Source organism: Bos mutus, chromosome 20 (assembly GCF_027580195.1).
Source record: "Bos mutus isolate GX-2022 chromosome 20, NWIPB_WYAK_1.1, whole genome shotgun sequence".
Taxonomy (NCBI): domain Eukaryota; kingdom Metazoa; phylum Chordata; class Mammalia; order Artiodactyla; family Bovidae; genus Bos; species Bos mutus.
Window position 1 is genome coordinate 1,306,010 of NC_091636.1, and position 24,017 is coordinate 1,330,026.

The window sequence follows — 24,017 nt, forward strand, 5'->3', positions numbered from 1 at the left end:
AACAAAACAAAACAAAAAAAACCTGAAACTCCCTTTTCTCATCTTTCCCAGGATGTAGTTTGTGAGTTTTCTTTTAAAAAGTTCTTGTCTCATGGGTAGGGTTAGACAAAAAAGCCTTCCCTGTTATTAACTGAAGGTGCATTAAGCCAGGGGATAAGGCCTGGGGTATGGGCAGTGCTCTTACCCATAGCCTGGTTTTGATCAGAGTGCCTGTCGTCATGGATTTTGCTGTGCCTGTCAACTATTGCTGTCTGTCCTGTCAGGTCTCGGAGTACAGCCAGATATGGCTGCTGCTGCTGCTGCTGCTACGTCGCTTCAGTCGTGTCCGACTCTGTGCGACCCCATAGATGGCAGCCCACCAGGCTCCCCCGTCCCTGGGATTCTCCAGGCAAGAACTGGAGTGGGTTGCCATTTCTTTCTCCAATTCATCAAAGTGAAAAGTGAAAGTGAAGTCGCTCAGTCGTGTCCGACTCTTAGCGACCCCATGGACTGCAGCCCACCAAGCTCCTCTGACCATGGGATTTTCCAGGCAAGAGTACTGGAGTGGGTTGCCATTGCCTTCTCCCAGATATAGCTGACTGGTGACCAGATTCGGGACCATACATCAGAGGTCACAGAGGTCACTGATTCAGCAGAGTTGGGACTCTCAGAAAAAGTCCTAAGAACAGATCTGATGAGGCTGACGCTTCATCATCATGTAGCAAGTGGAGATGGTGGTAAGCCCGTTTCATCAAAGATCACTGGGGATTTATTTCTGAAGGCACCTAGGCCAGTGCCATGTACAGAATAGAGCAGTCAGTGTTTCTTGAACTTAAATCTGGGAGTCCAAATGTGGATGCTGAGGGTAAGTTCTGAGAATCAGAAGCTGAAGTTCTGAGAATCAGGATTCCTACAAGGGGTGGCAAGTCACTGGTTATCAAGGGTGAGGGAGGGTGGTGGTGCTAGAAGAGGAAGTCCAGGGACCCCGAGGGTGGCCCGGTTGTGCAGAGGCCGATGTGAGCAGCTGGCAGTCCCTTGACCATCTTCTCGGGGAGTCTAGTAGCCTTGGCAGCCACTGCAGCCAGGAGAACGTCGACTGTGTGTGTCTAAGAGAACGCCATCTGTGCTTGTGCTCATCACATGGGGGGCAACGGAGCGGAACCGCTTTGGAGCCACACGACTTGCCCTTGAACCCTGGCATGTGATTTGGCCCAGCATCTCCACTGATTTGAGTCTCAGTTTCTTCAGCTACAGAATGGGAATAATCATGCTTAACTCACAGTGTGATATGAGAATTAAATGAGAGGAAACACACACAACACATAGTGTACAGCTTTGTGTGCATTTAGCGATCAATACACGGTTGCTGTCAATAGTAATCGGGGAAGGCGATGGCACCCCACTCCACTACTCTTGCCTGGAAAATCCCATGGACGGGGGAGCCTGGTGGGCTGCAGTCCATGGGGTTGTGAAGAGTCGGACACAACTGAACGACTTCACGTTCACTTTTCACTTTCATGCACTGGAGAGGGAAATGGCAACCCACTCCAGTGTTCTTGCCTGGAGAATCCCAGGGACGGGGGAGCCTGGTGGGCTGCCGTCTATGGGGTCGCACAGAGTCGGACATGACTGAAGCGACTTAGCAGCAGCAGCAGTCAATAGTAATGCTACAGAGAAGTTGGTTGAATGGGAAAAAACTGCAAATAAAGGAGGCTGTTCTAGTGAACAACTATGGAGGGTCATCTCCACAGTGGGATGCTTGGATTTAAATCATTTGTTGCATCACTCACTAGCTGTGTGACCATAAGCAAGTTCTTCATCTCTTTGTGCCTCTCTATTTTCATTTGCAGAGTTGAGGCAATAATAGTACCTACTTTATAGAATCAATCTATAATGTGAAAAAACAAAACAAAAAGCTTCACCAGAATTCTTGGCACACAGCAAGCACTATTAATATAAGCACTAATTTTAACAGTTAATTATTACCAGTATTTATGGGGAAATGATTAGAGTGTAAAACTAGAATCTGGTTCTTTATGAAGCAGACGGTGTTCCACCACGGGAAGTACTTAATGGGGATGTAGTTTTGGGGATTCAGATGTTGGGAGGGTGGTAGTATTAGGCGTCCACCATGCTCCTTCCTCCACTAGACAAGAAGCACAGTGTGATGGCTACTTATTAGCTGTGACTGGGCTAGTTACTTAACTTCTCTATGCCTCAGGTGGGCCACTCTTATGTAAAATGGGACCATTGCATTTCCCACCTTATAGGGTTGCTGTGAAGATTAGAAGGCTTCATATATGAAGGATACTTAGAATGGTGTGTGTGTGGCATGTGTGTATGTGTGTGCGTGCGTGTGTGCACACTCAGTTGCTTCAGTCATGTCCAGCTCTTTGCACCACAATGGACTGTAGCCTCCCAGGCTCCTCTGTCCCGGAATTCTCTAGGCAAGAATATTGGAGTGGGTTGTCATGCCCTTCTCTAGGAGATCTTCTCAATCTAGGGTTCCAACCCGTGTCTCCTGCTTTACAGGTGGATTCTTTACCACTGAGCCACTGTGGAAGCCCATTTAGAATGATACTTCATTCCAAACCTGAGATTCTTTCTCTCCAATGTCCATTCCTTCCATTCTCTCTCCCTCCTCTACCTTTTTGTCTCTTAAAATGGGAACCACTTTGGGCCCCTGTTGCTTTAGAACTTTCTTTAGCTGGCTTAGGACTGTGAGGGGTGACTTTGCATTTTAAATGTTTGTTTTGGGGCTCACACTTATGTCTGTTGAGAACATATTTCGACAGCAATCTGTCAGCCCAGTAATGAGGATTTGCTAATGAGCCTCCCGGCAGACACTTTTTATTTACAGAGGTAACAAATGCCACTACTTGGCTGTGCTTGAATCATTTCAAAGGCGAGTAGACTCATTATAGTCATCAATACTTGCTATTCCAAGGCTCATTCTGTCTGAGGACTGTGTATATAATTTGGATTTCTGTTAATTGAATCATTCTTGATATTCCTTCAAAGGGAAGAATCTTTTAAAACTCCTGTCCTTTCACGCATCCCTGAACCTATCTGTTTTGTAATGACTAACTTCTGCAGATCACGTGTTAGACACAATTTGCTGCTGTTAAAACTGTGGGCATTATTTCAGAATGTTTGCCAAACTCCTCAGACATTCTCAGCCTTTCTGTGTTCCTAAGGCAGAGGTTGAAAACATGCGTATGGACACAGGAAGGATGCACGAGGTGATGGAAAGAAGAGAGGGGCTGGGTAGAGGCTGGTGAGTTGGAGATGCCTCCTTTTGTCAGATGAGAACAGCTGCCCCTCACCAGTAGCCAACTGCAGCCATCGGGGAGCACTGGCCTCCTGTTTTGTTTTTGTTTTTCTTTTAAAGGATTACATTTGCATTTTTATGTGAAATCCCTGTATTTTTGGTCACTTTTGGAGATGTTGGCAACTCATTCAATAGAATGAGTTGAATCCTAGGGCTTTGATCTAGACCTGAGGTCTAAAACACTTTGCAATCTCTTTGCTGGTGAAAAACAAACAGCAACAACAATAAACCCCAGCAAGGGACTTGTAAGAATAGATGAAAGACCTGTTTCTTTGTTTTCTCTTTGCAGACTGGTATAGGGGATACCTTGTAAAGCACAAAATGTTACAGGTGAGGATGATTTTGTTTTATTTGGGGCAGTATTGCTGTCTGTGCGTGACCCTGCCAGTCCCCTGGGCGATTACTTCCCGCTGGTACGCGTCTGCAGACTGATTTCACTCCTCTCTCCTTGTGTCCAGTGTTTTCTTTGCTGTAGCTTGATCCGTTCCCCCTTCACTCCTTCTTTAAGGCCAACTTCCAGAGCTCTCTTCTCCCTGAAAATTTTCCTAATATGCCAGCCATATATGATTTCTCCAGTCCCATTGAATCATGTGTTTTTTATTTGAAATTTATCTTCTTTAGCTGGCTTTAGTCTTTCTTTAGCTAGCTTGGGGCATTCGTCCTTTCCTCACCTGTGTTTCCAACATGACTCAGGAGGGACAGGTCCAGTCTCAGCCCTCAGGGAGTTCCTCTGCCCTAGCCCCACACCACACCACCATCTCCATGGGAGATGCACGTGCTTTGCTCATCTCCTGACATCTCACGGTACCTAGCAGTTACCTCGTGTCCCCAGTGTTCACGTTGGCTAAACTGATGAAGGAATGTCCAAGTAATTGCTCAGCTTCTCTTGTCGATTGAGCCAAGCTTATGGAGAAAGGAAATAATAGATGCTCCTTCCTTCCTCCCTGACATGCTGTATTGGAAGGCATGGTCCCTCTCTGCTCTCTAGAGAACAATCAAATAAATCCAGAAAGAAAGAGATCTCAAAAAAAAAAAAAAAAAAAGAAAGAGATCTCAAATCAAAGCAGCCCACATGCTAACCAGGGACATTGTTGCTTCAGGACCTGACCTTCTCTGACAGTACAGGGTGGCTGCTTTCCCAAAATTGGGCAGGAGAGGGGAAAGGCAGAGACCCTTCCCTTAGAGTGAACCTCTCAAGCGCTCCTGCCTTGCCCATCTGATAGTGTGAGTGATCGCAGTGAGGTTAGAGCATTCTTTGGAATCTAGGGGGCTATTGTGGGATCCTGAACAACGGCTGAAGAAGGGGAGAGGAATTAGGCCTAAATGAGTGAATTTAACACCCACCACTTGTTCTGTCGAACTGAAATTATTCCTTTGAAGTTGGAGGTTTTTACCAGTTAGTAGCTTTTGGAAAAATCATGAAGAACTGGGGTCAGTTTTTTCTATAGGGACAAGTCATCCAATCTCATCTTATCTTATCTCATCCCCACAGGGCATTTTTCCAAAATCCTTTATCTACATCAAAGAAGTGACAGTGGAGAAAAAAAGGTATTTGCCCTCTTTCCCCAGACTTGACTCTGCGGTGGCTCGTGGATTTCTGCATCCTATGTGCTTTGAAAACCTGACTTGGCAGATGTAAAGGTTCTGTCTTCTTCGTGCCTGTGTTTGTCTCCAGTGCAAACTGATTCGTGTTCGCATCTGATTCTGAGGGGGTATTAGTACATTTGGCGAATCAAACTTTTCACTGGCAGCTGCCTTTGAACTGAATTAATGTAGATTAATCCTGAATAATGAGCTTGAAGGGCCCACCTCAATGCAGGAGGACAGAGAAAAAGGAAGCCCCTTGCATTTGCATAATGTAATTGGTGTGGCTATTAGAAGTGGTTTAGTCTCCTGCCAGCAAGGCCCCTCTCAGCAGCTGCAGCTTAATGCAAATTTGCCAGCATTTTATCTTATTAGCACCTGGGTCTCAATTTCACACCATTTTCTCTCCCACTTTAAATAGAAATATCGAGAACATTATTCCTGCAGAAATTCCTCTGGCACAAGAAGTGACAACGACACTTTGGGAATGGGGCAGCATCTGGAAACAGCTCTACGTGGTGAGACTCGAAACCCTGCTCAACCCTGGGATGGAAGCTGCTTCCAGTTTTTGGCTTGGTTCAGATTTGGAATGTAGCCTTGATGGAGTGTAACAAACAGTATGAGGTCATCAAAGCCCAGAGAAGTTAGGTGACTCTCAGAGCCACACAGTGAGTTAGTGGCAGAGTCACAGTAAGTGGGCATCTGAGGTGATCCTTCTGGGTTTTTTTTAAACTAATGAAAAAGTTATCAAACTTGAATGTGCTTAAGTATCACCTTGAATGCTATTGAAAGTAAAGCTTCCTTCAGTGGGGCTCTGCATTTTAATAAACTTAGGGATTTTGATTTGGTGGTCTGCTGATAACACCTTGAAAAATACTGTTCTCATGTATCAATTAACTAGTGACTATTGTCATCAGATCTATGAGAGAACTTGACCCTGGAAAAATTAAGAGTGTATTTTGCATGGTTTTCCCTGTATTGAAGTAAATCTAATTTTGAATCCTCCTTTGATGTTTCTAAAACTCCTAATGAGAGTGGATAGCTAAGAAAACCATTAAGCTGAGAGTCACAGTGTCAGCCAAGGCTTCGTGCACATTTGTCACAGCATCCTGTACGCTCACTGGTGCTCTGTGCTGTTTGTATGCTCATCTTTTATGGTTATGAGTGTTGACTCCTATATGGCTCTTTCACAGTGGATGGTAACGGGCACTTTCAGTTACCTTCTATAGGTTTCCCAAAAGTTGTTAGTAAAGTTTATGGGGCAAACAGCAGATTTAAAGCTAAAGTGATGTATTATTTATCTCCACCACCTTTGACACATGCACCATGGAAACTTGACATTTTCTTTAAGAAATCTTTGAATGGCAAGTTCATCATGCCCTTTACCCTACTAAAGTGATTCTTATACTTCCACGATTCTTGTCATATCTGCATACTGCACATTAAGTATTTACTTAATAGCTAGATTGTCTTCCTTTTCAGTAAATTTAAATGACTTACACAAGGAATTTTACAACATGCTGTCTCATTCCAACAATTCTCCAACTCTCCTACACCAACCGGATGCCCTATAAGACCATTCACTTTAGTTCTGACACTGGCCACCCAGGTGTGAGGGCTCGATTCTGTGTGACTGAGCGACTTCCGCCTTCGCCCTCACTTCAGACGCCAGCTGCAAGAGCCAGGTCCTCAGGCGGCTTACATTTCTGTCCAAAGTTAAGTCGCTCAGTTGTGTCCAACTCTGCGACCCCATGGACTACAGCCCACCAAGCTCCTCCCTCTATGGGATTCTCCAGGCAAGAATACTGGAGTCGGTTGCCATTTCCTTCCCCAGGGGATCTTCCCGACCCAGGTTCGAACCCGCGTCTCCCGCATTGCAGGCAGACGCTTTAACCTCTGAGCCCAACTTGGTGCAAATTCGGAGACTCCCATGACACTCTCTCCAACCTAGCCTCAGGTTCCTTGAGTCCTAGAACAACTCATGAAACTCAGGAAAGTACTACTCTTACATATATATATACACATACATATATATGACAATAGTTTAGTTGTTATGTCGTGTCCAGCTTTTTACGATCTCATGGACTGTAGCCCGCCAGACTCCTCTGTCCATGGAATTCTCCAAGCAAGAATATTGGAGTAAGTAGCCATTCCCTTCACCAGGGGAATCTTCCTGACCCAAGGATTGAACTTGGGTCTCCTGTATTGCAGACAGATTCTTTACTGTCTGAGCCACCAAGGAAGCCATATGTATATATACACACATATGGAGAGAGACTATATATATAGTCATGTGTATTATTCAAGTAAATGAAAACAAAACAATGTTATTAAGTGTTTCCTATGGTACCTGTTAAAAGCTCTGAGCCCAAGAATTTCTCTCTTCTTTCATTGAAAAAAACGAATTAACAAGTATGAGAGAGGGGTTCTAGACATATTGCTAAGAAACTACAACTTTCTCATCCCCTAAACAGACAGATGGGAGGAGAGTAGAGGAGAATCACTATTTTAATCCTTAATATGTGACCTTGTGTCTTTGTAACACCAAGAACCATCTTATGTCCCATGGCTGTGCATGTGTCACACTTGGGGGAACACTGCCCTAGAAATAGGCCTGTTCTAACAGAGAAGTGGCCCTGGTTCTTAGCCTTAAAGGGCCTGGCCTCTGAGACCTGTATTGCAGCAGATGTTCCTGCCATTCCTGCTCAACATGTATCTTTTTGGATAAGAGTCAGAAGTAACCCTTTCTTTTTTTTTAAAACCAGGAAGTGATTAGGATTGCTACTTTTGCTTTTGAGAGACCCCTGTGGCCCCAGGGAAGGAAACATGTCAATGACAAAGACCACCACCCAATCCCTTCACAGCTGGGTGGGGCCAGGCAGGCACTCAAGCCATGGCCCATGAACATGCAGGCTCAACTTTGGCTCAGTTTGCCAAAGAGATGCCCAAGATCTTGGGTGCAGGTGACTGTGGATTGTTTCCTGTTTTTTCTCCTAGGCCAGCAAGAAGGAGCGTTTTCTCCAGGTGCAGTCCATGATGTACGACTTGATGGAGTGGCGGTCCCAGCTCCTCTCAGGAACTTTGCCCAAGGACGAGCTAAAGGAACTGAAGCAGAAAGTCACATCCAAAATTGACTATGGCAACAAGTAACCTCTCTTTCCTCCAAAAAAAGGCTTTTTTCCCCACCCCCACAGGCCTTCTTCCCTCTCACCCTCTGAGAAACTAGGTTTCACTTTTAGTGATGAATTTGCCACTTTCTATTTGGGAGAAGCTGCTACCAAGGGGCCCATGCTTGTGTGCCTTTGTAATCACCCCTGTGGGACCCGGGGAAACACAAGCGGAGAGATGCTTGCTTATGCAGTGGTTATTAGCAGGCTAGAGATTTAGGACACTCAGTTAACCTACTTCCAAGGAGCTGGGGAGTACAGTCATGCTGGTTGGTTTTGGCTTAGTTGTCATTTTATTCCTGCATTTACAACTGCCCCCTCTTCAATCCCAGTGTAAGACTTTATGTCCCTTCCCCCGTCCTAAATTATCTAAGGCACATGCCATTGGCTAACGCAAATGCACAGTTACAAAAGCATTTCCTCAAAGTGGAAGAAGCAGAAATTGGTTAGTCTGAATGCTGTGAAGTTGAGGAGGTCTTAGAATTTTTTTGATGTAGGTCAATGCACTAATAATGGTAGTGGTTATAACTAACCCCTAATCCAAGCTTATTGTGCACCAGTCTTAAACTAAGGGTTTCACATTCATTGTCTATTTAATTCTTATAACAACTCTATGAGGCAGGCAGTTTTAGTATCCTCATTTTTTCAAATGAAGAAGCTGAGAGACACTTAAAGAAGTTAATAACGTGTCCAAAATCAATTCTCAAGGCAGAACCAGAATTTAGACCCAGGCAGTTTGTCTGCAGGGCCTCTGGACCTCACCATTATCCTGCTTGGATAGCATTTGAGGATTGTAAGGCTTCCCCTCCCTCCTGGTTAAGTGAATGCTCTCCAGACATCCTCCCTATTTCTTTAGTTTCTGTTCTTCAAAAACAAACACGTGTTGAGCACTTATAAGTGTTAGTTGCTCAGTAGTATCCGAATCTTTGCGACCCCATGAACTGTAGCCCACCAGGCTCCTCTGTCCATGGAATTCTCCAGGCAAGAACATGAAGTGGGCTGCATTCACTTCTCCAGGGGATCTTCCTGATCCAGGGATCCAACCTGGGTCTCCTGCCTTGTGGGCACGTTCTTTACCTTTGGAGCTACCAGGGAAGCCCATTGAGCACCTATACTTGGCCTGATTTCCTGCTAGATTTTTTGAGGCCACAGAAATAAAAGTTCCCATACACTAAGAGTACGGCAGTCCAGTTGAGAGTGAGCAACAAGCAAAATATTGATATGTATTGTGGTAACTTTTATGGCTGAGGCAGCAAGAGTCTTCTTAATTCAATTTGGAGAAGGAAATCAAGGAAGGCTTCCTAAAGGAGGTAATCAGACCTAAATTTTGAAAGATAAAGAAGTATTAAGTAGGCTTTAAATAAAGGGAGGGTGGGAGTGCATGAGAGAACATAGCGTGTTCAGAAGACTGCAAAGTGGGTCTGAAGACTGGAACATATGGCCTGAGGAGGAAGTAGAAAGAGTCTATTCAGTGGGAATAAAAAATGTTTTTTTCCTAGCAGTCAGACTTCCTTACCTTTGTCACATGCACTAGGAAGATGATCCAAAGATAGTCAGTGGGTTCAACTTACAGCTGTTCCCATCCCAGGAGCACAGTCCCTCTGCTGGTTACCCTGCTGGCAGCTGGCAAGCGAGCCCAAACCTGCTCACCACGCTCACCATCCCAAAGCGACAGGAAGGGTGCTCTGCAGCTGTTGGCGCCACTGGGACAGTGTCGTCTTTAGATGAGCATGGTCACAGCTGGGATGTGGGAATGGAGCAAGTTTTGCTGCTTTGTAACGATGGCATCTGTGACTTTGGATGTCTCCTCATGGGGGCTTCTGACAAGGATGGGAGAAAATGGTCGCCACTCTCAGAAAGCCGTCCTAGGTCTTCCCCCTACCCATCCCTGCTGGGTTAGGCGCTTCTGTGGGCCCTTGTACCGAGAAGAGTAACTACCTCCTCAGTGGTCTTCAGGGCTGTGCTGAGAGCTCCTCTCAGGCAGATCCATTTTGATGTGCTGGGCCCAGGATGTGCACTCAGCAGGTGAATGGTGGTGAAGGGAGAGACAGGGTCCTCCCTTGATCAGCTTCCCTCTGCAGAATCCCCGGACCAGCACTGGGCTTTCTGTTTCAGTCAGTTGTCTTTGGGGAAGTGAGAGACACCCTCGGAGGCCGAGGCCCTGAGCTGAGAGGCTCTTTGCTTTTTGCTTCGCTTCCGTGACGACTTCAGCCAGAAGAGAGACAGAGATCTGGGCACTTTAAATGAATGCAGGTCTGGTGTCTCAGGGGCTTAGAGCTCTGAAATGGGATGGATACCTTTCTGAAAGCCAAAAGGCCATATTTCTGGTCCAAGTGTCAGGAATAGCATGAGCACCATCAGCTCAGGCTGTGAGAGTCAGGGGAGCAGGACTCTGAATCTTGGAGGACTGGTCAGAATCAGCCTGTTTCTGCCCTCAGAGATTCTGTTCTTTCATTCAGCCATCAGACTTCTATTGAACACCTCATAGGCACTCAGGACACAGCATTTACAAAATACAGCCTCTCTCTGTAGCAGCAACAAAAGGCAAGCAAAGGGAACGAATTGTAAATTTCTGAGTGCCTAGTATCTGCCAGGTACACTTTAGAGTACTTTTCATGCCTTAACTCAGCCAAGTCTTATGACCCCTCTATGAGGCAGTTGCTGTTATTATTTCTATCTATTAGATGAGAAAACGGAGACTCACAGGTCGATTAGGTCATTTTGACCAGGAGGCACTGGAATTTGAACCAGGTGACTTGGCTCCAGAATTCTAGCACTTAACCTCTGTCTTCCACTGCCTCCTGGAGAACCATGCCGGTTAGAAAGAGGAAGTAAACAGACACGTGTGTAGGAAGTCATGCATTTCCTGAGAAGAGGAAGAGAAGTGACGGGGCGGGGGGCAGGGCAGGGGTGACACCTGCTCTGCATCGAACAAGACTGGCAGGAATTATTAGGTGAAGAGATCAGAGAGAGAGAGAGAAAAGCTTAGAGGAGCTGAGAGATGAGCATGACTGTGGCTGGAACCTCAGGGTCTGAATGCCAGGTAGAAAAAAATTCAGATTTGTCCAGAGAATGATGGGGAGCCACAGAAAAAGCCATTTCTCTTTTCTTTACCTTAAAATAATATTAATTTTTTGAAAAAAGCGTACAGTAAGGGTTTCCTCCCCTACGCTTTTCTGTCCTGGGTTCATTTGATCACTTTCTGGAGCAGAAGAGAGCTACGGGGCTTACCTCCTAAGGAAAAACTGTCAAAATGCTCTGTTCTCCAAAGTGAATGGTCTGACATCCCAGCAGGAAGCAGCCTCTCCTGACCCTGGTTCAATCCTGCCCCTTGATGACTAAAGCTTCCAGGTTTCAGATGAAACTGATGATGGACAAGCTCTTTGGTATCTAAGGAATGAGGAATCCTCAGATGAATCCTTCAAACCCCAGGATAGCTGGACCTGGGAGAATTTTGTTTTATTCATACATTTTTAGAGTCGAATCCACTTTGGTAAATTTTGAAGAAAAAGGAGCTATAGAGATCTTGGCATTGAGTTATGTGTTGGCTATGGTCCATCTTCTGCCAGGTCTTGGGAGCCTCTGCTCAGCATCAGTCGAATGCATTTATTCACCTTTAGCATCGCCCGCTCAGTAGCACGGCTGTGCAATATTGAGTCACATCTAGTTGGAAGTTAATTTCCTAATGAATGTGGACAAACGAGTGAGCTTTGGCTCCCTCCTGTTTGCATTTGGATGAGAGGAGAGATGTGCCTTTCAATCCAGTTCTTAAATAAGATGTGAAAACGCTGCCATTCCCAATCTGGTACTCGATAGTGATTCCTAAGCAGGACCACTGCTGTTGCTCTCAGAGTCTCCATCAGCCCACCTCCCCCTCTTTATGGACAACGGAGTACCTCCATGTCAACATCAAGTGCAAAGGCAGCTTTAAGTTAGGACCTCTGCACACATAAAGCCCGTCCCCCAACCCAGTACTGCTTCTAAGAGCCTGTTAACTAGAACGTATACCATAAAGATACATTTTTGAGCCATTCTTTTATGTCAGTTCTACAAAATTGGATGTATTTTAAAGATACAGTTTTGTAAATATTTAATGTTCTGCTAATTTGATTTTGAATTGTAAGTGTTAAGTGTTCTGTGTTGGGGTTTTTATGTTTTATTATACTTTGTTAAAAAGGAAAAATTGTACGTTTTAGAATTTTTTATGAGTAAATTTAATGCTGCTGCTGCTGCTGCTAAGTCACGTCAGTTGTGTCTGACTCTGTGTGACCCCATAGACGGCAGCCCACCAGGCTCCCCCATCCCTGGGATTCTCCAGGCAAGAACACTGGAGGGGGTTGCACTGAAAATAGAGTGTAGACAAATACGCCACATTACTTTTTACTAGCTATGTGACATGAAGAAATTATACTCAGTCTTTTCTTCATCTGTAAAACGGAGGTGTTAACAGTACCTCCCTCATAGGGAGGCCTTAATATTAAAGTTAAAGGCCTTAATATGTGTGAGCAATTTAATGTACAGCTTATTGCAAGTGCTGTGTGAGTATTTTGCTGTTATTAGTACCATTGATGCCAATCAGAATGGCAGCTGCAGTTGAAACAAATCAATACCAAACAGGGGAAAATCTTGTGACCCTGAAGTCACAGAGTTAAAGAGCAAGCCATGGATAACAAAGATATATCTGAGATTCCCACCCCCAACAATTATTTTCAAAATATTATTAATAAACGGTACATGAATACCTTCCCTGCATTATGTATCATATATCATACTGCATTATGTTCTATTATATAAGCATTAAACACATAGAGATAAGGCAAAATTCTCCCTTGACCCCTCCACCTGTCCTAGTCCCAGGGCCCTGCCTCTCCTCACGGATACACATGTTGGTAGTGTTAGTACACGTGTCCATATCTGTCTCTGCACATGCACCCACGTAACACACCTGGCTTGCTTTGTTTTTTCACTAAATACGCTCTGTATGCATCTTTTCAAGCTTGATTCCCCCCCACTAATATATATAGTTAAACATATCAAAACTAGGGACTCCTCTGGTGGTCCAGTGGCTAAGACTCCGCACTCCCGAGGTAGGGATCCCAGATTCGATTCCCGCTCAGGGAACTAGATCCCACATGTTGCAACTAATGCTGGAACTAAAAAATAAAAACAAATATCCCACATACCAAAGTGAAAACCAAAGATCCCGTGTGCTAAGACCTGGGTCAGCCAAAGAAAGAAAGACACATATCAAAACTGTGTCATATTTTTAAAGCCCTACTACATGGAATTTCATTACGAATTCCATTACAGATTAGCCATTTTCTCTTTTGACAGACATTTTAGTGTTAACTAGTTAACTAAGTTAATTTTAGTATTTTTTAATACTTTGCTGATACACACGCATCCTTGTTCAAGTGTGGTTGTTTCTCTGGGTTCAGTACCACAGGAAATATGCATTAAATTTTTTTTAATACACACTGCTACAATACCTCCCAGAAAGGCTGATCTATATCACTGTGCCTCCCATCTGTGTGCAAAGCTATCTGTGTAGAGCTGTTCTAAGGGAGCCTATGACTCTCAGAGATCATGTGAACTTTCTGGTAGAAACTTCTCACCAGTGTTCTGTAGGCTTCCGTCTCCCTTGATTTATCCTTGTCTCACATTCTTGCTTTTCAGAATCCTTGAGCTTGATCTGATTGTCAGAGATGAAGATGGAAATATCCTGGACCCTGATAATACCAGTGTCATCAGCTTGTTCCATGCACATGAAGAAGCGACTGATAAAATCACAGAGCGTATTAAAGAAGAGATGGTGAGCTTTGTGAAACAGACTTTGTTGGCCAAAGGAAGCAGGTTTTAGCACACCATAAGCTTAAAATAATCTAATTAACCAGACTGTACATTATTCAAAGGGACATCTGCCCTATGACCTGAGTTGATCAGTAACAACATGCATTTTATTGTGGTTTATACTCGGATCTTGATTCAGCCCATGAGAGGTTTAATGCCAGGATTTTCTATTCCAGAGAGGAAAAAAGAAGAAATGTAAAAAAAAAAGTAATTGAGTAAATAATTCCAGATGGGGATGAATTTCTAAAAGGCAATCAATTAGGGTTATGTGAAACAGAGTGAATCAGGAGCTATTTTTAAAGGTACCATCAGGAAAGACCTCTCCCAGGAGGGACATCTGAGATGACACTTGTATAATGTGAAGGCAACAGGCCTAGGAAGATTTGGGGATAAGATGTTCAGTGCGGTGGTGGGGGAGGTTGGCATGTGCAAAGGCCCTGAGGTAGGACTGAGCTCTGAATCTTCAAGGAGTAGAAAGGCCAGTATGGATGGGGGCTAAAGAGCAGTGAAAGAGTTTAGGCAATACTTTGGAGAGGCAGGTAGCAGGAGTTGGCTCTCACAGGACCTAAGAGTCATGGGGAAGAATAAGATGTCATTCCAACTGTGGTAGGAAGCCAACAGAAGATTCCAAGGAAACATAATCTTTACAAGGTTAACCTAATCTGATTTATATTTTTTTAAGTATTTTACCACTGTGCATTATTTGAAAGAAATTTTATTTTTACTTTACTGAGATGTAATTTTCATACAATAAAATTAATTCATTTAAAATTGCAATTAGTGAATCTTATTAATATATAGTGTTGGACAAACTCTACCACAATCAAGGTATAGAATAGTTCCAACATCTTAAAAGTTTCTTTGAGTTTCTTTGCAGTTCAACCCCCCTCTCCAACCCCAAGTCTTGAGCAACCCTCTTCATGACTATACTGTCTTTTCTAGAATTTAATATGAAGGGAATCATATGGTTTTGGTGTTTGACTTCTTTTATTCAGCATGATGCTTTTGAGGTTAATGTTGTTGTGCATATTAGTGTTTTTTCCTTTTCATTGCTCAGTTGCTATACCATTGACCAAGGGTATATATCATATATCAGTTGTTAAATATATGGGTTGCTTCTAATTCAGGGCTATTATAACTAATAACGCTATGAACATTTACATACAAAGTTTTGTGTGGGCAAATGTTTTTATTCTTTTTGGGTAATAGTTGTTGGACTGTATGATAAGAGTATGTTTAAGCTCTTAAGGTACTGCCATAGTATTTCCCAAAAGGGCTGCACAGTCTTGGGTTCCCATCAGCAACACATGAGTGCCAGCTTCTCTGCATTCTTAACACTTGATATTGTCAGTCTTTTAACTTCAGTCAGTCTAGTGGTTGTGTAGGGGTACCTAACTGCTGTTTTGAATGTCCCTGAATGGTTAGTAATTTTCATGTGCTTACTGGCCTTTACCATTTGTATCTTTTTTTGTGAAGTGTTTGTTCAAATACCTTGCCCATTTTCATTGGGTTGGTTTTCTTATCATTGAGTTGTAGGAATTCTTTGTATATTCCAGATGAAAATTTTTTATCAGATGTATGTTTTGCAAATATATTTTCTCCCAGTGCTTACCTGGGAGAAATGTATCTTTCAATGAGCGAAATATTTAGTTTTGATAAAGTCTGTTTAAGCACTTTTTTCTTTTATATAGTTTGTGCTTTTTATGACACTAAATTTTATGAGAAAGGCTAGATTGTTTGCGATATTCCCCAAGATCAAGATCAAGACAGTCAGAGTGACTTGACTCAGACAAAAGATGCTTTTGGTGGCAGGCCTGAACATAATGTTGAAATCTTTAGGCTCAAAACCTACATAGTTCTCAATATCCTGGGCCACCTTTCCATTGTCCGAAGTGGTGCGGGGCTAATTTTCTCTTTTCCTCTCTTTTCCCTCCCACCTCTCAGTCAAAAGATCAGCCTGATTATGGAATGTATTCCCGGATTTCCTCATCCCCTACCCATAGCCTCTATGTCTTTGTGAGAAACTTTGTGTGCAGAATTGGGGAAGATGCTGAGCTCTTCATGTCTCTCTATGACCCCAACAAGCAAATGGTCATAAGGTAAGTATGTTCGGTATTGCCTGACTTCTATGCATTTGGGAGGTGGGGGTTGGCAGAGCTCCGAGCATCTTTTCCTTCCACCGTTACTTGTGGAGAAATTCCCAGCCAGTAGAAAAACAGCCTAACTGAGAATGTGGACATAACTTTTTTTAGGATGTAGGAGTCAGGTGGAAATATTACTTACCATGGCATTTTTTCTAAAAGTAGAGTTATGGTTACATAGTAGGGTTTTTAAAAAAAAAAAAAGTGTATTTTTATTTTTAATTGAAGTATAATTGCTTTACAGTGCTGTATTAGCTTCTGCTGTATCAGCAGATATATTGTGTATCTGCTGTATGTGTACATATACCCCTCCCTCCCACCTGTCCCACCAATCCCACCTCTCCAGGTCATCACAGGGCACTGAGCTAAGTTCCTGTGCTATGCAGCCACTTCCCATTAGCTATCTGTTTTACACACGTTAGTGTTTATATGTCAGTGGTACCATCTCAGTATGTCCCATCCTCTCCTTCCCCTGCTCTGTCCATTCTCTGCATCTGCGTCTCTGTTCCTGCATCTGCGTCTCTGTTCCTGCATCTGCGTCTCTGTTCCTGCATCTGCGTCTCTATTCCTACTCCACAAATAAGTTCATCAGTACCATTTTTCTACATTCCATATATATGTGTTGTTCTTCAACGCTGTCATGTCTGACTCTTTGTGACCCAGAACTCAGCACCCAGGCTTCCCTCTCCTTCTCCCAGAGTTTGCTCAAGCTCATGTACATTGAGTAGGTGATGCCCTCCAGCCATCTCATCCTCTGTCATCCCCTTCTCCTTCTGCCTTCAATCTTCCCCAGCATCCGGGTCTTTTCCAGTGAGTCAGCTCTTCACATCAGGTGACTAAAATATTGGAGCTTCAGCTTCCACATCAGCCCTTCCAGTGAATATTCAGGATTGGTTTCCTTTGGGACTCAGGAGTCTTCTCTAGCACCACATTTTGAAAGCATAAATTCTTCAGCTCTCAGTCCACCTCTCACATCTGTACATAGCTACTGGAAAAATCATAACTTTGACCATAAGGACATTTGTTAACAAAGTAATGTCTCTGGTTTTAATACCCTAAGTTTGTCATAGCTTTTGTTCCAAGGAACAAGCGTCTTTTAATTTCAGGGCTACAGGCACTGTCCACAGTGATTTTGGAGCCCACGAAAATACTGTCTGCCATTGTTTCCCCATCTATTTGCCATGAAGAGATGGGACTGGATACCATGATCTTAGTTTTTTGAATGTTGAGTTTTAAGTCAGCTTTTTCACTCTCCTCTTTCACCTTCATCAAGAGGCTCTTTAGTTCCTCTTCCCTTTTTTCCATGAGGGTGGTATCATCTGCATATCTGAGGCTGTTGATATTTCTTCTGGCAATATTGATTCCAGCTAGTGATTCGTCCAGCTTGGCATTTTGCACAATGTACTCTGTGTATAAGTTAAATAAGCAGAGTGACAGTATACAGCCTTGATGTACTCCTTTTCCAATTTGAACCAGTCCACCTGTTAACTATACAGTATTTGTTTTTCTGTTTCTGACTGACTTCACTCTGTATGACAGACTAGGTTTATCCACATCACACAATAGGGTTTTGTAAGCAATTTTTGATTAATGGAAAACAATGGAAATAATAAGATTCAAACAGATAGCACTGGATAGAATAAAAATATATTTTTAAAAAAGAGAGTTAAGAAATGAATGGTGAAAATGCTGTGTCCTCAATGGCAGTGACAGGCTGGGAGTGTAGGCTCTGTAATCTAGGATCTAGGCAGGTTCACGTTGTGGCCCCACCATTTATTCCTTCTTAGTCTTGGGCAAGCTGTTAATCTTTCTTAAGCCAGAGTGTCCCATTTGCAAAATGCACGTGTCAACCTCACAGGGTCACAGGTTTTTAATAAGAAAAAGTGCACGAGGCACAGGGCCTGTCACATGGTGCTCCAAGTGGTTGTTATTGTAATCACCTCAATTAATTGTTCTTGGGAATGGAAAAGGTAAGGGAACTTCTGGGCACCTCATTTCAAGGAAGGCAAAACAGTGTTGGGAATCTCCTGAGAAAAGACTTTGATGTATCTCTGGCCAGCACTGCCAGCCTTGGCCTCTGCTTGTGGCTCAGTCCATCCTTCCTCTCAGGTGACCACTGTCTGTGCCCTCCAGTGGGGTTGTGAGCCAACACCTGGTCCCATATTCGAGATCCCAGTTAGTGCAACAGATTGCAGCTGGAGCCTGAGCCGTCTACTGCAATTGAGAATGTGATATCTTCTTACCTTGATTGTGTTGATGAAATTTCTAAGTCATGTCTGACTCTTTGTGACCCCATGAGCTATACCCTGCCAGGCTCCTGTGTCCATAGGATTTCCCAGGCAAGAGTTAAGTGCATTGCCATTTCCTCCTCCAGAGGATCTTCCCAACCCTTCTCCAGGAAGATCCTCCAGGGGATCTTCCCTGTGTCTTCTGCTTGGAAGGCGGATTCTTTACCACCGAGCCACCTGGGAAGCCCCATACAGTTCCTAGTAACTTTACAAAATTCATTTTAGAAAATAATGGCCCTCCTGGAGACAATTATGAAACATAGATTGACTATCTAAAAAGATTAAACTGAGGTCTGTATATGATCCCATATAATCATTACTCCAGGTGATTTGGATGAGACAATGAGGCTCAGAGAGGTCAAATGACTTGCTCAAGATCACATGTATTTATAAAATGGCAGAGGTGAGATTTCTACCCAGGTCCGTCTGACTCCAAAGATAAGCTAGTTTCCAATTTAGTCTGTCACCAAGGAAAGAGTTGTATCAGATATCCTCAGTGGGTCTCACCAGGGTCTTAGCACTGTATGCTGCTGCTGCTGCTGCTGCTGCTAAGTCGCTTCAGTCGTGTCCGACTCTGTGCGACCCCAGAGACAGCAGCCCACCAGGCTCCCCTGTCCCTGGAATTCTCCAGGCAAGAACACTGGAGTGGGTTGCCTTTTCCTTCTCCAATGCATGAAAGTAAAAAGTGAAAGTGAAGTTGCTCAGTCGTGTCCGACTCCTAGCGACCCCATGGACTGCAGCCTACCAGGCTCCTCCATCCATGGGATTTTCCAGGCAAGAGTACTAGAGTGGGGTGCCATTGCCTTCTCCGTATCACTGTATGGTGGAAAACTATTTTTTATAGCAAACTTAAATCCCTAATTTAAAGAATCAGTCCAGCTCCTCTGGCTAGGCCTCAGCAGACACCGAGCAAGTGTCCTGCTTCCTTAGCGCCCACCGTGAGATGCTGGGCATGTCATAGGCTCCTTGCTATTCCCTGCCAGCTGCTCCCAAGACACCTGTGACAAAGATCATGAAAGTGCTCCTTGCCTCTCGAAAAACACAAGGATTCCTCATAGCTGAATTGACAAGGGTGCCTGGCCTACTGGCTCATCGAAGTGATGGATGGCCTGAACCAGCTCTGGGGAGGGAAGCAATGGATCAGTGAGATGGCAGCTCTGTTCCCTGATGTGCCACATCAAATGATGTGCTCGACGGGGCATGCCTGAGTGATGCCTCTGAGAGAGCTGGAGACACAGAGGAGCCCTCAGGAGAGGGAGGGATGAGGAGGAGGGACACGAGGGGGTAGAGCCCACCCTCTACCAAAGAATGAAGGAAAAAAAGAGTAGAAAACAAAGAAAGAAGAGGGCAGGCACAATACAGGGAAGGGGCTGGGGAACTGGGAAGCACTCCCCGTGTCAGTCTGAAGCTGGGTAGCTGTTATTTCCTTGCTGCTGCTGCTGCTAAGTCGCTTCAGTCGTGTCTGACTCTGTGCGACCCCATAGACAGAATCCCACCAGGCTCCCCCGTCCCTGGGATTCTCAAGGCAAGAACACTGGAGTGGGTTGCCATTTCCTTCTCCAAAGTGTGAAAGTGAAAAGTGAAAGTGAAGTCTCTCAGTCGTTTCCAACTCTTCACAACCCCATGGACTGCAGCCTAATTATACTAATCTTCTAAGTTAAAGAAGTACTAGAAAACTGGTATAGGTGATTGGATTTGCAAAGCAGAGATAGAGACAGACGTAGAGAACCACAGTATGGATACCGGGGTAAATGGAGGGGCGGGAGAAATTGGGAGATTGGGATTGACATATATATACTATTGATACTGTGTCTAAAATAGATAACGAATGAGAACCTATTGTATAGCACAGGGAACTCTAATCAGTAATCAATACTTAATGCGCTGTGGTGACCTGAATGGGAAGGAAATCCAAAAGGGAGGAGAAATATGTATACATGTAGATGATTGATTTTCTGTATAGTAGAAACTAGCACAACATTGTAAAGCAAACATACTCCAATAAAAATAAATTAAAAAAAAAAAAAGCAGTGCTAGATTTCCTGACCTTGCTGATGCAGCTGGACTGACTAGCCTGAGCCAGGCAGGGCTGTGTGTACAGTGTACTGCTGCTAGAAGCTGTGAGTTGATGAATGATCAGCTGTCAGAACTGTGTGACTGCTCTTCATACGAACTGCCAGTGGGTGCTCCCTACTGTAAGAATCAAGCCAAAATCTTTACATCCTATGTGGCCTACATGGTCTGGCCTATCCTTCTAATTTTTCTCTGGCAGCTTTTCCCTTGGATCTGCTTTTTAGATGCATAAGCTCCATCCTGTCTCAGGGCCTTTGCACACGTTGTTGCTTTGCCCGAACCATTTCTTTTTCCCACTCTCTTTGCCTGGCCAACTTTATTTACATGTCATATCCTCAGCAAAGACCCCCCTAACTACCCAGACTAGGGCTGGTTCTTCTGATGTACATCCTCACAACATCCTGAACGTTTCATTTATAGTATGATTGCATATATATATATATATATATTTGTCATGACTGCATGTAAATCATTACTTAAGTGTATATTAAATACTGGCTAAGGCCCTCTGTGGCCCATCACAGTGTGACATTCATTCAAGGAGATGGTCCTACATCCAGTGGGTTCAATGGATTACTTAAAATCATTCAAATCTTTACTCAAGTCTTGAAAAGGGAATAAGGTGGGAAGGGCAAATACATTCTTTTTGGGGGGGCTGTGCTGTATGGTTTGTGTGATCTTAGTTCCCCAACCAGGGATTAAACCCAGGCCCTCAACAGTGAGAGCATGGAGTGCTAACCACTAGACTGCCAGGGAATTTTAATATATTCTTAATATATTCTTTTTGTTTGTTTTTTAATGATTTTTTTTATTATTACTATTGACATAATTCACATAACAGAAACTTTGCCACTTTTTAACATACAATTCAATGGTTTTAGTATATTTTTAATTTTGTTCAACCATCCCTACTATGTAATGTTTCCATCACCCCAATAGTAAGACTCGTACCCATTAGCAGTCACTCCCAATTCCCTTGTTCTTAACCCCACTGACAACCACTAATCAACTTTCTGTCTCAACGGACCTGCCTATTCTGGACATTTAATATAAATGGAATCATATAATATGTGGCCTTTTGTGTCTGTATTCTTTCACTTAATATGTTAGAGATTCATCCATGTTATAACAATTGTCAATCAGTACTATATTCCCTTTTATGGCTTAGTGAGATTCTGTTGAATGGATATACCACATTTTTTTAATCCATTCATCAGCTGATAGACATTTAGGTTGTTTCCACTTTTTGGCTATTATGAATAACTCTGTTATGAACATCCATTATGAATAACTCTGTTATGAACATCCATGTATAAGTTTTTGTATGAATATATGTCTTTATTTCTCCTAGGTAGAGACCTAGGAGTAGAATCGCTGGGTCACATGACAATTCTATGTTTAACTTTTTAAGGACCTGCCACAGTGGCTGCACATCAATATATTCTTAATGTCCAATGAAACACATAAAAATCCTTTCCCTTGAGAGGAAAGGATCCTTTCCCTCTGCCACTCTTTATCACCTCTACATAGAAAACTGCTGCTCTTCAAAAACATTAGGCAGCTGAGTTAGAATTTGCTTGCTGGATAGGAGGGGGAAAGAGGTTGTGAACACACATATGTTAGTAATTCCATGGTCTGGCTGGTCTCACGTCTGCCTCTCTGATGGCACTGTGATCTCCTGGAGGAAGGGACAGACAGGGAGAGTCTGTCTCAGATGCTCCTGTGTCCCCAGCAAGCAGCATGGTGTCGGGCCCACAGCAGAGGCTCAGTGGGTATCTTTACCGCATGACTGTTGAGACCCCTGACGGTAACAGGCTGCGCTTCTCTTCCCACAGTGAGAACTACCTGGTGCGATGGGGCAGCAGGGGCTTCCCGAAGGAGATCGAGATGCTCAATAACCTGAAGGTGGTCTTCACGGTAGGTGTGTGCAGTCCTCTGGGTGCCACATCCCACACTTACCAGCCCAGAGTCTTGGAAACGGGGCTGGTCAGTGGTCAGCAGGAAGCGTGGCCTTGGTGCAGAGCTGTGTTCTGGGGTCTCTGCAAAGAGGAAACTTGGGAAGGTGGATCTCCTCCTGGCTCCCTCTTCTTCACTGCCTCTCTCCTTTTCACCTGTGTGCATGCAGTGAAGAGCACGTGTAAACAAGCATACACCTCTTCCAGCAATAATGTTTAGGTGAACTAGATACAGCAGATTCAGATTGATTCACAGTTAACATGAGTTCCTGCTTTCTGTTCAGACCCTCTAAAAAACCTTTACAAAATACTTGATATTAATAAGGGCCTTTCTAGAACATTGACTGCCTTGGTAAATTGGATATTCTGAACACAATTAAGTCATAGATGACTAAGGCTCTTACGGTTCCCTGGGATCATCCTTTTAAATACCAATACTCACCAGGCAACACATAAGTAGAAATGTTGAAATCAGTTGTTATTTGGATGATTTATCTCGAGAGTGACTTGGCCTTTTAGTTCTAAAAGGGAGAAATACTGGAAAGAAGGAGATAAGGGTTATCATTTCCTGCAGAAACCCACTCTTTCCCTATTTCCACCAAGGTGTGTTCAGAGTATGATCTTAAAATATCCAAGAATATTGGTGTTTTCTGCAAGTGTCTTTGGGGAGAAGAGAATTTATGAGATTTTTCACTGTGTTGCATGTGAAAAAGGGAGATTTCAGAGGAGGAGCTGGGGAGAGATCTGGGCATGGATCAAACCCGTGGGTTTGATCCAGGAGTGACCAACATGCTAGATTAACCTACCTTGCTCCACAATAATTTTCCATTTACAGCCCATTAAGTTCTATGTCTTATGTTGTGTTGCAATTAGATTGGAGCACAGCTGATTTATTTTGTTTGTTAGTTCCTGAAAAATGGGCCAGAGGCCTGGAATAAGATCATAGATCCTAATTGCTTACACAAAAGTTTTCTTGGCATATATAAATGTGCCTCAGTGCTCTTTATCTATTATTAGTTAGAAGGAGGAACCTATTTATTTTCTTGATAAATAGGAGAATCCCATGGAGCTTCCTGATTAAACCAGGAGACAGATGTTTCACAAGAGGGAGAGAGACAGGGAATCAATCAGTGGTTCATTTTGCAGAGAACCAATTCATGATGCAAACATGCAGGAAAGGGCATTGGTAAGTTTGTGTCATTCAGTAGTAATGAGACGTGATCCTGCCTTAGTGGAATTCTGCCTGTGCCTCTACCTCTTCTTCCCACAGCAGATGAACTTGAGAACCTTGGTTGACTGGCTTAACTGCTGACACTTCGCTCTCTTGAAATGATGGGAGTCTTCATTTCAGGGCAGGAAAGGTCATGGCGCTCTAGCTTCTTCTGTTGATTCAAGTGCTACCAGTGAGCACCTGCACTTTGTAAGCTCTGAGCTGGGTGCTGAGGATGCGGCAGCAGGTGAACTGGTGGCTCCTGGCTCAGGGTGTGATGGGGAGGTTCAGACAGTGATTCAATGAGTAAATAAACAAGAGAGATGTCAGGAGGCCATCCATGCAATGCAGATAATTAAAGATGGCTGATGTGATGGCGTTTGACTGGGAATTATGTCCAGCTGGAAATTGAGATGATGTTTAAGTTAGGGATGAGATA

General features: G+C 43.7%; 1 protein-coding gene across 1 annotated transcript in view; it reads left to right on the forward strand.

Annotated features, from left to right (window-relative positions):
* DOCK2 (dedicator of cytokinesis 2) overlaps nucleotides 1–24,017 on the forward strand; it is a 460,175-nt gene that overhangs the window by 26,903 nt on the left and 409,255 nt on the right. Inside the window, exons 3-9 of the mRNA XM_070357390.1 lie at nucleotides 3,600–3,640; nucleotides 4,803–4,858; nucleotides 5,316–5,412; nucleotides 7,892–8,040; nucleotides 13,738–13,873; nucleotides 15,856–16,010; nucleotides 22,249–22,330. Coding sequence (XP_070213491.1) covers nucleotides 3,600–3,640; nucleotides 4,803–4,858; nucleotides 5,316–5,412; nucleotides 7,892–8,040; nucleotides 13,738–13,873; nucleotides 15,856–16,010; nucleotides 22,249–22,330 — 716 coding nt within the window. The remainder of the gene's footprint in view (nucleotides 1–3,599; nucleotides 3,641–4,802; nucleotides 4,859–5,315; nucleotides 5,413–7,891; nucleotides 8,041–13,737; nucleotides 13,874–15,855; nucleotides 16,011–22,248; nucleotides 22,331–24,017) is intronic.